The 15,033-nt window shown below is 35.1% G+C and overlaps 1 protein-coding gene across 1 annotated transcript in view; it reads right to left on the reverse strand.

Annotated features, from left to right (window-relative positions):
* Window positions 1-15,033, reverse strand: part of nAChRalpha1 (nicotinic acetylcholine receptor alpha1) — a 671,059-nt gene that overhangs the window by 319,712 nt on the left and 336,314 nt on the right. The window contains exon 3 of the mRNA XM_075374200.1: window positions 731-775. Coding sequence (XP_075230315.1) covers window positions 731-775 — 45 coding nt within the window. The remainder of the gene's footprint in view (window positions 1-730; window positions 776-15,033) is intronic.

Genomic DNA, 15,033 nt, shown 5'->3' on the forward strand with positions numbered 1-15,033 from the left:
GTAATAAAGATGGTGTCAGTTATCACCTGTCAGATTGTTTTATCAATTTTAGGTAATTTATTTACTCCTAATTATTATTTTCAAATATTTGCTTTATTTTATTTTTTACGTTTATCATTTGTATGAAATCATATGAACTCCTCTCTTTTTATGAATTAAATCCATTTTCTCTACGTAATTTTGCTCTGAACCAGGTTTATTTTATGGTTTCCCTTGATCGTTCTAGGGAGCAATTACATTTTTATGCATTGAGATTCCTAGCTGTCAATTTCTATCCTAATTTATGCAATCTATAATTAAGTACAGATCTAAATTAAAAATTTAGATCTATACTTAAATTAAAAAAATGATCTGTACATAAATTAAAAATTTATTTATTCAAAGAAAAACTAAGTAAATAAATTAATTGTTGATTGATAGTCAACGAAGAAAATAATATACATATACTCTCCTTGTCTATAAAAATACTGAATATGGAAGAAATATAAACAACGTATAATTTCATTTGCAGTGAAATTATAATTTCATATACGTTTTTTTAAAGGATTTGGCACATAAACACAAAATCTCACTCATAAAATGTAAAATATTGATTAATTTAATTGTAGTTACATTTTTATCAACAGAAAGAAAATCAACATTCCAATACCACTCACTATCAAAGAATTTTACAAAAAAAATAATAATAATAACGAATACAACAATGAAATATATAAATTGAAGTTAATACCTGTTCAACCCAGACGTTCGTCGTCATTATCTGGTTTTTCAAATTCTGAAACATAACAAAAGTTTGTTTAATAAGAAAAAAGTTAACTAATTGTATAAATATAGTTGTAAAATAAAGGAAAATATAATAAATGTTCTTAGTTATCATATTAAATATTTCGTAATATTAATATATTTTAAGACCATATAATTTCTCTATATTATGCCATTATTTTATCAAATTTAACGTGGTAAAGAAAATAGAATGTGAAATTATAACTTTTTATAAAAATAGGAGAATTTAAATCTTAGCAATTCAAAACAAGAATTTCTAAACGGCATCAATAGTTGTCTAAAACATGAAATTCGATTTTTATCAGCATCTGTTACAAACGACCATTGATTGAAGTCTTAATTAGACGTAGGAATTTTATAAAAAAAATACAAATTTCGTTGTTTGACGAATACTATACACCCCCAAAATAAATATCGTTAAAATATTCAAATCACTCAGTCTGCTGTTTTCCAATCAATATTTACCAAAGATTAAACTCCACTATATCTAAATCCAGCATCAGGAAGGGAATCATCTCTTTTATAGATATTTAATAACTCATAAATTTACGCCCAAATAGTGATTAATCAGCTAACCTTTTAGAAAAAAATATTTTTGCCAAAACTTCAAAGTCCATAAAAACAAAATATTTATAAATAAAAAAACCCAATAAACAGATAAATAGTTAAAACAAAAAAAAATAATAAAGAAATAAAATAAACAACAATAATATCCCTAGATTTGGTGATGTCATTTATCAGACTGTCATTCAATAGCCCCTAAGTCAAGCACATGGAGACATTTCAACCTTCGGACGTCCCTGGTGTTATCAAGTAGTTGATTGCTAAGTAGTTGACGTGATTTTCAAGTCGTTGTTGGTATTTAACACTGCGCTGTCTCACAACTTCACGAAAGATCGAATATTCATGAATTTCATCTTCCGAGCGAACCAGGGCGCCTATGCAATTGCTTTCGTTACTTTGGGTTGGAAGCTTTATCTATGGTACTATTACTTTATAAGTCCAGATTGGTTGTAGGATAATTTTGTAAATGAGAACTGCATTGGACAACGTGAGGCGTGAGTTTCTTCGTAGCTGCGTATGCAGTTCTCTACTATACTCGCGTTCAGTTATTTCTTTTTCATCCTCATGTGACACTTCCAGGTCAAACGCCGATCTAGGTCAAGTTCTAGGTACCGCACACTCACTGTTTATCGGATCAAGACACCATCCGTGTATGCATACAGAGGGGACAGCCACCCCTTCGCATGGCGAATGTGACATGCTTTGATATATCCTGATAAACGTTAATCTTCTTTTTTTCTGCCATGCGCAGACAAGTTTTAATGCCATTTATAGCTCCCGCGAGGCTAGGTAACGGTCTTAGTCAAAGACAAGGATAGCAGTATCATCGGGGAATATGACGACGATGCAATCTTCCAGGGCTGTATGGTCCGCTGTGAATGTGGAATATAACACAGGACCTAGTACAGAGCCGTGGGTGACACCCGATCTAATGTCAAAGAATTTCGATAACTTATCATTACATCGTACCTGAGAGAAACGTCCCTCAAGATATTTCCGTAAGACAAGGTAGGATTGAGGAAGTTTTAATTTTAACTTATAAAACAACTCAGGCAAGCATACCTTATGAAAGGGCTGTTGGTTGTCTAATAATGCCACCAAGCAGGATTTTCTTTCCTGGTGATCTAGACGATGCTATGGGTTTGGTCGATGGTGGAATGGCCGTACCTGAATACAAATTGGGGTTCGAAATTAACCCCTCACCCACCAAAACTGGGCTAAGCCCCTGCGAAGTAATAGCTTTTCATATAATTTAGATATAACCGGTAAAAGGCTAATTGGCCTGTAAGAAGAAACCTCCCGCGTAGGCTTCCCTGGTTTCAATATCATTTCCAACTGTGATACCTTCCATTCCGCTGGAAAGTAAGACGTCCGCAGGGCAGTGTTAAAGAGATCCTTAATGTACATAATGCCTTTAAGGGGTGGCATGACAAGCATTTTGTGCATTACTACGTGAAAACAAAGGCTTTCTTTAGTCACCTACCCTGGTTGATTAATTTTAGTAACTCCCTTGTTGGGATCGGACAGGAATGACTGGATTGGACTCACTAAGAAGTGAGTCCAAAATCTTCATCACTAGGACTCTCTTCATCGTGAGTTTGGAATGTTTCACCTAAGGTGAAGCAAATAGATTCTCTTTCTCTTTGTCAGTCCTCACTTATGATTGTGTTTTGTCTTCTGGCCTACTGAATCGCTGCCAATTTCGTCTATGACGCCGTATTGAGCAAATTAGTTTTATCACTTCTCTCGGATAGGTACTGTCTCTGGTCGAATGTACATCTTCAGATGTAGATCACCATGCATCTTATTGCAAGACCGAAGTTAGAAAGTATGTTCCATAGTCAACATCATCTAGGGTATTGAGAAAAAATGGATCAATCAGTTTCTACTCGATGCTGTCCTGATAAGGGACACTATGTCGGCTTCGTATGCAGGACAGGCTTCCTTTTCCTCCTCAATACGTCATGCTCAAGTAAGTAAACGGGCTAGTGGTTCGACGTTGAATCATAGCTGTTTTCCACCAGAGTGTATGGAGATGATATATGTAAACTAATAAAAAGTCAAGTAGATCTAGGATCTTCGTTAGGTACGTAGGGCAGTATGTCGGTTGGAATCCCGAAACTACGTCAGGCGTAAATTTTAAGCACACCTCCTCAACATCCTTCTTCTGCTGGTTGTCAACCACGAACCACACAGCAGGTCTTTCGCGTTCCAATCCCCTCCAGCAATAAATCTAAAACCTAGGTTTGCAATGAATTCGGAGAACAACTCGTTAGTTATAGTATGTCCCGGAGGAAAGTACACCTCGGAGAGTCTTGTAGGTCCCAACCAATCTGGAACTTCAACCGCGGTTGCCCATTTCCTGATCAGTAATTCCAACCAGTATCGTAGTTCCCCCATGGGCTCTTCTGTCTGGGTGATTTGTTGTTACGTACACCGAGAAACCTTGAAGTCTAAGGTAATTCCGGTCTGTAGAGTGCGTCTCTGATAATAGTATTACGTCTAGAGAATTGGTAATAGACATTATTTCTAGTTCTTCCCGCCTAGTAGGCCAATAATTTTCCACGTAACGATCCGGAGAAATTTTGTCATTAACAGATTTTTGATAGTACCTGAGTAAGAAAAGTTATTAGACTTCCGATCTGTTAACCTAGGAAATTTACATTTAAAGAAAGCTTGTCTAACCTCTCTACATTATTCTCACCATTACGGCCAGCTGCCGCAGCATACGTTCGGTAGAGATACTCGGGCTTTGTGCCGATGGTTCCATGTGCTCCACCTCCCAACGTGGGAAATTTTTATCATCAAACGTGAGGTCCGTCGCTAGCGGATTCGACTCTCGGAGCAAGTTGTGAGTTGCGATTTGTCTTTTGCCTTCGTTTCCTCTCTAATATTTCTTGGTGCATTCTGCAGCCCCGATAATTTTCCGGATGGTCGGATAGATCATAAGCACAGGATGTAGGAGTTTTCCTGTCCTTCCTGGAACAATCAGCTGTCCGGTGGCCCCATATTTTACACAGCAGAAGAGCCTCATGCAATTGTTTTTGGTGTACACGTACTGCTTGCACCTAATGCACTGCACGAGGCCTGTTAGTTTCCACGGTCTTTCGAATGGCACGCTGCAATTCGCAATGTATTTGAATTCAAATATAGTTTTATTGTACTCCTGCGACTCTAGATTCACGAAAAAGGTCAATGTAGGCTTTTTAGTTACTCTTTGAAGTGTATTTATCAAGTTCTTCACCCTATGCCCGTGGCCTTCGATTTCTTCCTTGATCACCTACAGTGGAATCGAATGGTGCTCGTTCCTAATCATCCCACGAAAGGCTCGGTGATCCTTTCTAGTGAAGGTATGACCTATTGAACCATGTTTTCGAACTATATTTATGATTTTCTTATACGCTTCAATATCTGTAGAAATTATTCTAAGTTGTTTACCTCCTACCAGGTAAATGTTGTAATTCCCCTTACACACGACCATTTCTAACAGTTCGTATAACCTTACCACATCATTTATCCCGTAATGTACAATAGAGGAGAGGACTTGACGGGTTCCGTTTGTTCGTATATTCGTATCCTCTAACGGAAGACTACTAAATTTATTTGATATGGGTAATTCTCCATTGCTAGGATTATAAACTGCAAATTGTTTTCTCGGAATAGGTATGGTCCTCTACTGACTTAGTAAGTTGGGATTCCATAATTACACTGTCGTTATCGCTTGAATTTCCGGATAAATTGTTCCTATGTCATCTCTAATTAGTTTTCTACGAGCTACCCTCCTCGCAACTCTATTCGACGACGTTAATGGACCACGATTTCAAGACACTATTTGATAATCTCCACAATCAAATGCCCCTTTGTCGATCATATTAGCTGGTGGTAACTGATCATTGTTGCATTCCTCTATGGCTTAGGTTAGCTAACCAAAATGTTAAAAAGATTAAAGTGACTAAAACGATATATAAATAAATATACCTTACAAAAACAGGTTTTTGTTTTCTCTACCAAAAATGCAACGAGGTCCGCAATAATCTCATACAAATATCTATTTCACAATTATCAAATATAATACTTAATAAATAAACACAGCTACACGACAAAACAACAGCTGATTTATTCCTAACAATTGAAAATTAAAAACTTAGTGATAATACGCAACTACTTTTCTCCTTTTTTTTTAAAAAAAAGAAGATTTTAGCCTATTTCCCTAGAACAATTTTAATGAAAACAGATAGTAAAAATTCAAATATTTGTGTGCTAGCATGCTTTTACTTCGTTGTATGAAGTAAAGGAAGTATTGTGATTGCGAAAAATTTCGGTTTTCAGATTTCAATGGAAATATATATTTTGACAATCCTAAATTCATTTTGACTAGCTTTCAGTGTGACGTCTACGCGTACGTATGTATCTTGCATAATTCAAAAACGATTAGCTATAGGATGTTGAAATTTTGTATTTAGCACTGCTGTAACATTTAGTTGTGCACCTTCCCTTTTGATTGCAATCGGCTGAACCAAAAGTGTCAAAAAAAGCCCAAAATCCCCAAAAATTGGATTTTGGCCTTACACTTATTCCAGAGTTATAGCCAAATAGAATTTTAATAAATGAAATATTTGGATCATACAAGAAGAAGGCACATCGGTTCGAATCCGATTTCATTTCCTTCTTTTTTAATTTTTTTTTATTTAAATATATTAATTTATAAATAATATTTAACCTCCTATTGAAAAAATATGAAAAATAATCAGAAGTTGTTACTGAAATAAAATTTTATGTACTTTTCATTTTAATTCAAAAATTTTAGCAGAAGTTAGTATTAATAAATCAATATATTTAAATAAAAAAATATGTATATGAAGTAGAATTCGAACCTATGTGTGCAAGGTTACGAATTCGACAAGTTCTCACTTACACCACATGGTTACAGATGCTACGTGAAACAAAATTAATATGTAAACTAATACAAAATGCTGATACGAACGCAACAAAAAATGTGATTCAATGTGGTGTCCACGACAATGCAATTGTGTAACTGACCTCTTCATTAAAGAATTGGAGGATTGTACCTCACTTTCAAATGAAATATGTTTAATTGAAATTCAGCAAAATATGTGTACGATATGTAATTTAATAGGCGTAGAAGAAAGTCATGTGGCGTCCACACCAGATTTTTTTATTTTTTTATGAATTATTGAAAGAATTTTTCATAAAGCTAGTTAATTTATTTTCAACTATGATGAGTAATTTCAGTTGGAATTTTCGAAGAATTTTTTTATTTGCGACAACAATTAATTACAATAAGTACTGAAAAATGTAATTATAAATAAGGAATGATTTGTGAACTTATCTTTTACAACAGTCAGTTAAAAACTGAAAAAAATCGTGAGAGGTAATTAAAATCTTTATGAAGACAAAGCTGTGAAGAATAAAGATTTGTATAAAAGCCTCTGGAAGGCAAAATGGTGAAGAATATTTACCATTCTTAAGTAGAAAATATTTGAAGTACAGAATAAGTGAAAGTTTAGTTTTAACGTTTTTTTAATATTTAAATTTATAGTAAGATATATAAAAATTCTTTCTCTGTATACCTTCTCTACATGCCGATACAAAAAACAAAATTCTTTAAAATATTTTTTCTAGAAAATATTTCAAATGTTTCAATGCTAATAGCACAGATAAATTTTTTGGTGAGAAATATAGGGAAAATATTAAATGAAACCACTACTCAATTCGGAAAAGTAGGTATTCAAAACTCATAAAGATATACTTGGTGGTAATTTTTGTCCTAAAATAAGTTGTACAAAACAATTATCAAAAAGATCACCAAAAATATAATAAACTGGTGAATATCAATTAAACAAAAAACAAAAAAAAAACAAAAAAAACAAAGAAAATTAATGAAGAAAAGGATTTTATTTTCGCAAATATTTACAGAATGTTCCAGTTGGTAGATGTATATATATATATATATATATATATATATATATCGAAGGAATAGGCAATAACAGTAACAGGCAGCAAAGGTTTGATAATTTATTTAATACAGTGGAATTATATTGTCGTGAAACTCATAACTCTGTTATAAGAGTAACTTACTTTTCATTTTTTTTTAATTCCTTTGTTTTTGTAAATTTTATTTTCCAGTCTGTCGATGATCAAAGAGGTTTCCCTAAAATCTTGCATCAGGAAATTTTGATTTTGAAATAAGTAAGGAATGTAACTTATTCTTTGTAAATGGTAGAATCATTCAATAGAGACTGTAGAAAAAGTCATCTAAGAAAAAGAATAAGCAAACTCGTATGTCATTTTATTCCATCCAGCAAGTTATAAAAATGTAGCATTCCTAGTCAATTATAATTTTTGTAGAAAGCTATACAATCCAATTTTTGAAGGGAAAAGAGAAATCTGCAGACTGGTGTCAACATTATTTGTTATTCTATTTTTTACTAAACCTTCACTTGGATCAATTGTGGAGATGATAATTTGCTTACAAGAGCATTGCATTGTGATGGAAATCGGATAGTAAACTGTATGGAGTACAATTTCAAAAGAATATATTGACGATTTCTCCCGGGAAAATTCAATTTTATTTCTTTATCTCTTGGTAACGTGGTTAAAATAAACATGACACCACAACGATTTTCTCTTAACTTTTTTATGTTATTAAGAAAGAATTTTGAGGTGTTTTTGAACATTATGTTTAGTATATTAATTTAGAACTACGAAAATCAAATACTATATTTTATGAAATATATATACATCTATTAAAACTAACTTCTTCTACAGTAACTATTAATTGTTTGGGATCTAATAACATTTTTATATACACAATTTTTTTTTCCTAGTATATAAATTCAAATTCAACAATTACATATGAATTGCTATCACAGCTGCCTTTCCGCTATTATATTTTAAAACCGAATGAAGTTTTTTACTTGGGAAAAATGCTAACCTTACTACGTTTGAACCGATAACCTTCAAAATAAAAAGCGTGGATGCTGCAGTCGTGATTGGCAGGATATTATTTAGAGAAAACATTTTTCTCTTACCCATTAAAACATTTTTCTCTTTATCTTCTTGTCCATTACGATCGGCGATCAATAAAGTTCAATTTTAAGTTTTGTCAAGGACAAACCGAACCAAGTTCATGACAAAACTTTTTGAAAAAATACTTGGCCTACTTAAAAAGGTTTTCCAGTCGTCTTTGTAACTATCCTTCTTTGTTAAGGAACATCCTTTTTTGTATCAAAGTTTTTTGAGTTTTCCGCCCCTTTTTAAAACTGTTTTTTTTGTCACTATCTACCCTCATCATAGCCAAGCATGATGAAAAAAAAAATTAATGTTTTCTTTGGAAAAAAGATTGAATGTTATTTTATATATATATATACATATATACATTCATACTAAATATGAGAGAGTAAAAAGAAATAAAAAAATAAAAAACAGGTAATAACGAGGAATCACATTCAGAAGTTCAGTGGCAAAACTAACCCACGAAAACATGAAAAAAATAGAAGGAAACACCAAAATCTAATTTTTTTTTTTCAGAATTAAAAAACTGTGATAATTGAAATTTAAAACGAAGATACTTACGTCCTTTTAACAAATAATTAAATTATCAAATAATAAAAAAATGTTATTTTTTTTTAATGATGTTATCTCATTCATTACACTATAAATAAGATCAAATTTCTTCACAAATTGAAATAAAAATAAAGAAATTGCAGATAAATATTTATATTTTTAAATAAGATGACTCTTATTTTTTTTTTTATTGCATGGCATTTCTCCCGCCACCTCCCCATCCAATCACCCTAAAGCATAAGACCGAATGTCTGTGCCACAAACGGCTACTGAGCTTCAAATCAGTTCAGCGACCAGTATTCTAACTAGCTTCTAGAGCTAACCTAATTGCGTGAGCGAACTAAGCAACCATGCTTAGTTCGCTCACCTGTGGTGTGTGGCACCAGCCACACACCACTTGCTTCGTGTCCCACCGCTCACTTGACATATATTTTAAAATGGGTAGGCGCACTCCGTCAACTACTAAAATATATATGACATTCAATAAATTAAATTTATTACGTCAAGACAGCAATTCGTTGCTTTGCTTAGGTCGCTGAATGCCAGAAAGTACCTGTCCACCAATATTTAAGCGCTTGGAGCTTTAATTGGCTGATGGCCAGCCATAACTGTCGGGTAGCTTCCCACAGCAGTGAGGTAGGAGTCTTTTCCTTGAATAAACTACTGATGCCGGTTGAACAAAGCATCGGCATCAAGGAACACCCACACGGTACGACAATGCGGCTCGCGCCACATTGACTCGCCATTAATGAGTGGCCACTTTTCCCCTTGACCTCTAAGTTCCAGGGTGGCCTGTGTTCTGCCCCCCCCCCCAAACAAGAGCTCCGCAGTCGAACATCATGTCTTCGTTCGACTGAACCTCCACGCAGACGCACAGCTCATCAGCTGCCAGGCGGAACCGAAACAAATATTGGTTCAAGTTCGCGCAGTTGGAGAGCACCTGGGCACCCGTTGCCCTTAAAAACGAAGGAGAGGCATACCATCCCCCCACGTCCTGTATAAATCCATACAAGGACTTTCGGTTAGTCGTGATTCTTGCTGCCATATATCCATCGCGAGGCTGTAAAGCCTTCTCCTCAGGCGGGAGATGGGCAACTGAACGATACTTAAAACAGGTGCATTGTGATCACCGTTCCCTTATGGTACAGGCCCGGCTCGAAACCGCATCCCAAATACCTCGGCCTCCCTGCCTCTTCGCAACTTCCACATGGCTGCCAAACTTTCACCACTAAATTGTATGGGAGAGCCTTTCCCAATAAGGTGGTAGCCTCGTAGGAGGTTTTTTTAATAACACCAGTGCATACTTTTAATGCTCTGCGCTGGGCACTCCTTAAATTCTGAATAAGTGATCTATTTTTGTTCAACCTATGCGCCCAAACGGACGCAGCATAAGAGGCCATACTTTCGAAGACACCTCCGTACACCCGAACACCATGTAGAAATGAAGGCCCGACAGCTCGTAATCCTTCCGAGCAATCCTCTAAAGCTTGTGCATCACAGAGACGGCGTCTGCCGCTACTTGCCTAATGTGGTTGCTAAACAGCAACTTCTAGTCAAACGAAACACCTTGGTACTTATGTAGTCAGCTGATCACACAGCCTTTATATTTAATGTAAAGGTTACGACTGTACGATAAATTGTATGCACCCTTGAGAAACATAAACTTCATCTTGGGCACAGAAATCTTTAGATTTTGCATGTCCATCCCGCCCTCCGCAGTCATCAAAGCCGCCTACGCTTGGTCTTCTAGCTGCGGTCGTGAATTACCACGAACTAACACGAGATAGTCATCGGGGTAAGCCTGAGCCGTGACCCCTTCTGGGAGTGTCAGTCTCAGAAATCTATCAAATACCAGGTTCCACAGCAGGGAACAAAAACGGAACCCTGGGGGCTTCTCCTGGTGACGCACTTTTCCACAGCCAGATCCGCATCTCTAAACAGAGCCGTACGGTTAGACAAACATTCACGCACTACGGCCTGCAGGGCTACGGGAACATTGCCGCGTTCCAACTCATAGAGGACAGAACTCCAACACAAGGAAGGAGATGCTGCCTCTTTTCAATGAAAATTGCCAAAACATATTTAGAGTCGGCGCCTTCCACCTTGGCAGGAGTATTTAAGATGCAATCCTCGGTGCCAACCCCATTCATGAAGCCATACTGGCCTCGATTTATAAGTAAGTTCATAAGGAAGCTTTCCCAGAGCCGTTCCACAACCAGACTTTCAAGCAACTTGCGATTACCGGGAAGAGGCTGAGACCCAAAGGAAACTTTTCATCAAATTTTGGTTTCATCATTTATTCATTTTCTTTGTTTAGTTCCATTATTTTGCATAACCTTTAATAAAATTGATTTTAAAATTCAGTTTTACATGATTGTACCACTCATATTATTATAAAATTCTTTTTATGGACACACCTGACTGTTTATTTTTCTTAAAAGTTTATTTTTTTAATTTTTCTTACTGTTTATTTTTTTTAAAGTTCCGACTCTTTCCTTGTTTTCTTATTTTCTAATTAATTTATTTTGATTATAAAAGTATAATTTTATAATTACTTATCAAGAAACTCTTCATTTGCTAGTTGAATATATGAGTATAATTATTATTTTCTTAAGTAAATTATTTTATATAAAAATACGTATAATTTATTTCTATTATATATTATTTATAAAGAGAATCTATTAGAATTTGGTTAGTTTTAATCATAATTATTTACTTATAAATAATTTTGTTTAGCTAACTGGAGTTTGGTTACTGTCTGTACAAGTAGGTTAGTTAAAGTTAAACTCATTCATTCTCTCTGGCCTGACAGAAATATACTTTACTCTCTCAGCCTTTATCATTTGTTTCCTTTATCCACTTCCTTCTATTACATCTACGAGTATATACTGGACACTACAAACCTGATAAAGCTGTTCAGCTCTTCTTCTGCTATCTTATATGTTGACATCCTTCATACCCATCCCGTTTAAACTTACCCTTACAACAAAAGAGTGAGTAACTGATGTCTTTACATTTCAAACCTCTGATATGTATTATTACCATTATTAATGTTCTCTGATAAATATGAAATATCTACAATCACGATCAGTTTTTAAATAAATATATCCTAGATATAAATTATATTTTAGTATCAATTATTTCTGGTATAAGAAAGTTTTAACCAACATTGCAAATTTCAGTAAAAAAATAGCAATTTTTAATTTTTAAATTCTAAAGAACTTTATTAATATTTTTATTGTTATACAAACAGAAAAATTTTCCTTCTGCAACAAGATATTTTTAATTTGTTTCGGGAAAATCTAGTAGTTAGAATAGCTTAGTTTCCTTCATCACCATGTGAGGCGGTTCAGGACCAGAAGGATTCCCCTGTTGGTCCTGCTGGATGTGAAGAACACCTTCGACAGTGTGCCCTGGCCAATTGTGATGAAGGAGCTTCGGCGTAGGTATATCAGCGACTATTTGGTGGCGGCGCTGAACGATTTCTTGCACGAGTTGCCCTTTTGACTGCGACGGAGGAGGGACATGTACGCTTACAGATGTTTGGGGGTGTGCCTCAGGGGTCGGTGTTGGGTCCCCTCCTTTGCAACCTGGACTTTGATGAAGTCCAGCGCCTGGGTTTCCCGGGAGATATATCAGTGATAACTTACGCCGACGACTTGGCGCTATTGGTGGCTGGCCGTACGGAGGAAGAACTGCTAACTGCGGCTGTGAGACAAGTGAGTGCTTGATTCACGAGAGACCCATGGAGTTGGCGCCTGTTAAGGCGAATTTGTAATGTTAGCTAAGGCTTCATCTTTCAAAGAGGAACAGAAATATTGTAGTTTTTGAATATAGATAAATCATCTCTATTATGTACTAAATCAATAAATATATTTAAATAGTGCTGCCACTCTAACACATTACCTCTTAATAAATGTATATTAATGGGTTGTAGTTGTATTAGTTTAAAAATTGTATTTGAACTTGATTCTTGATTAGTTGATTTTTCACTATTATTTATTAAACACAGCAATTTGGACTCTATAGTACATGTCTTCTTCGACTTGTATACGATCCGAAGCTCAAAGCTCATCAAGAAATTCCAATCCAATTTCTGAATGAATGGTGTCATATTTGCTTCACAATTCAAGAAGATTTCTTATTTTAATTTCTAAGGTGGGAATATCACCTTGTGTAGGATCGTAGTTATAGCGGCCTTTATTAACCCACTTTGCCTAATTAATTATTCTCTATCCATAATAATAGTAATAACTTAAATTAACAATGTGAATTATTAACAAAGTAAATAAAATATGAAATGTTTCAAATGTTATTACATAAATGAAGAGACAATGTAAATTAAATGTGAAAATATATTTAAAAAACCATTACATAAATGATATAGATCAAACTGCTGCGAGCCCTTAATTTGTTGAACATTAAGATTCTTGAAAATTTCAAATTATATCCGCGATTCCGGAAGATCAAGATGATTCTTCAAAGTTACAGAGTATATTCGCGGCCGGAGGACCAAAAATGTCGAATAATATGGCACCTTGGTTAATTAGGATTAATTATTCTAAATATTTTATTATTCGCTGGTTCATTCACATATATAAATGTCTTTATTTCGATTATAATATAAATTATTTTTATTATAATCTTTGAACTTGTGTAATTCATATACATAAAACATTATTGTATTAATTAATTATGCATTCGTAATAAACACATGTAGAGTATTTGAAGGATGGATCAAGACTGAGTAACAATAGAGCATTAAACAACTTCATCTGATAAAGAGTAACAAAAAAGTGAAAATTTATAAAGAGCAAAAGAAAAGTGAAAATGTTTATTTTTACAAATAAAAAAGTAGGAAATGAAACGTGAGTCAAGAATATGTAACACACTGTGTCAGAGTTTTCTTCGATTTGCAGGAAGTTTTTCACATGACTTGGCATCATAGAATATTGCTTCAGCTACCTAAATGGGCATTCATGCCAATTTACCAGTGTTACTTGGCAACTGTATGAACAACCGTACTTTTTAAGAATGTTTTTATAATGAGTACTCGTCCGAAAATAACACTAGAATATGGCATACCACAAGGCTTACTTTTTACTGATAACGAGTACAAATTGCCGTAAATAAACGGGAATTAGCTATTACAGGAGAAATTAGCAAAAGCGTTTACATCGATGATCTGGCAATCGTAAATACGAGTACCAAAATAAATATGGTGAAGTTCAGATTGCAACCGGCAACAGATGCCCTCCATGAAATTTCAAGGTGTAATTTCAGACACTTCTGAAGTTTTACAAAAATTACTAGACGATTTACTGCTTGATGATAGTGAAGCTGACCATCTGCGGATGCGGCGAGAGATTGCTCAATTTCGCGAGGGTGCAGGGTTCTTAGAGACTATCGAGGTTGGGGTGCGTCAAGCTATCTGTAATTTAGGTAGGGGTGAGGCCTCACGCTTTGATGGAATAAAGACAGAACATCTTGTTGGCTTGGTTGGCGTGAGTGTGAGAATTTTTACACGTATATTTAAAAAATTGATGTTTGGAGGATACTGCTCTGTGTGTAGGAAGAAGGGGATTGTGAAATTGTTGTTTAAAGGTGGCCACAAGGAAACTGCTGTTAGTTCGTCGTATAGGCCTCTGACATTACTTCCGATTATTGGCAAGATCTTTGAAAAGGTTCTGTAGCTATATATCAACGAGAAGTTAACCTTGCAAAGATTGTTGATGGAGGATAAGGCCCATTTCGTCCGCGAAAGGGTATTGAGAACGCCAAACTCCGTGTGATATGTGTAGTAACGACCAGTGAGACGGAATATGTCCTGGCGATTTTCCTGGACATTTCCGGAGCTTTTAATAATCTGGTGGCTTTTTGCTACTTACCAGGTCAAAAAAAAACAGAATCTACAGTAAGTGAATTAAAGTTATGCAAAGTTACTTCAGTCATCGGGATGTGTAGCTCCGCGAGGGCAGCCATGACTTTGGAAACATGCTGTCTAGGGAATGTCACAAGGACAGCATGTTGGGTCCTTTATTGTGGTGGTGGGATTTGATTCTCTCCTGTGGCTCAGGTAGCCCAGTGAGTGTTGCACCG

Source organism: Lycorma delicatula, chromosome 1, assembly GCF_047948215.1.
Source record: "Lycorma delicatula isolate Av1 chromosome 1, ASM4794821v1, whole genome shotgun sequence".
In the NCBI taxonomy this organism is placed as follows: Eukaryota; Metazoa; Arthropoda; class Insecta; order Hemiptera; family Fulgoridae; genus Lycorma; species Lycorma delicatula.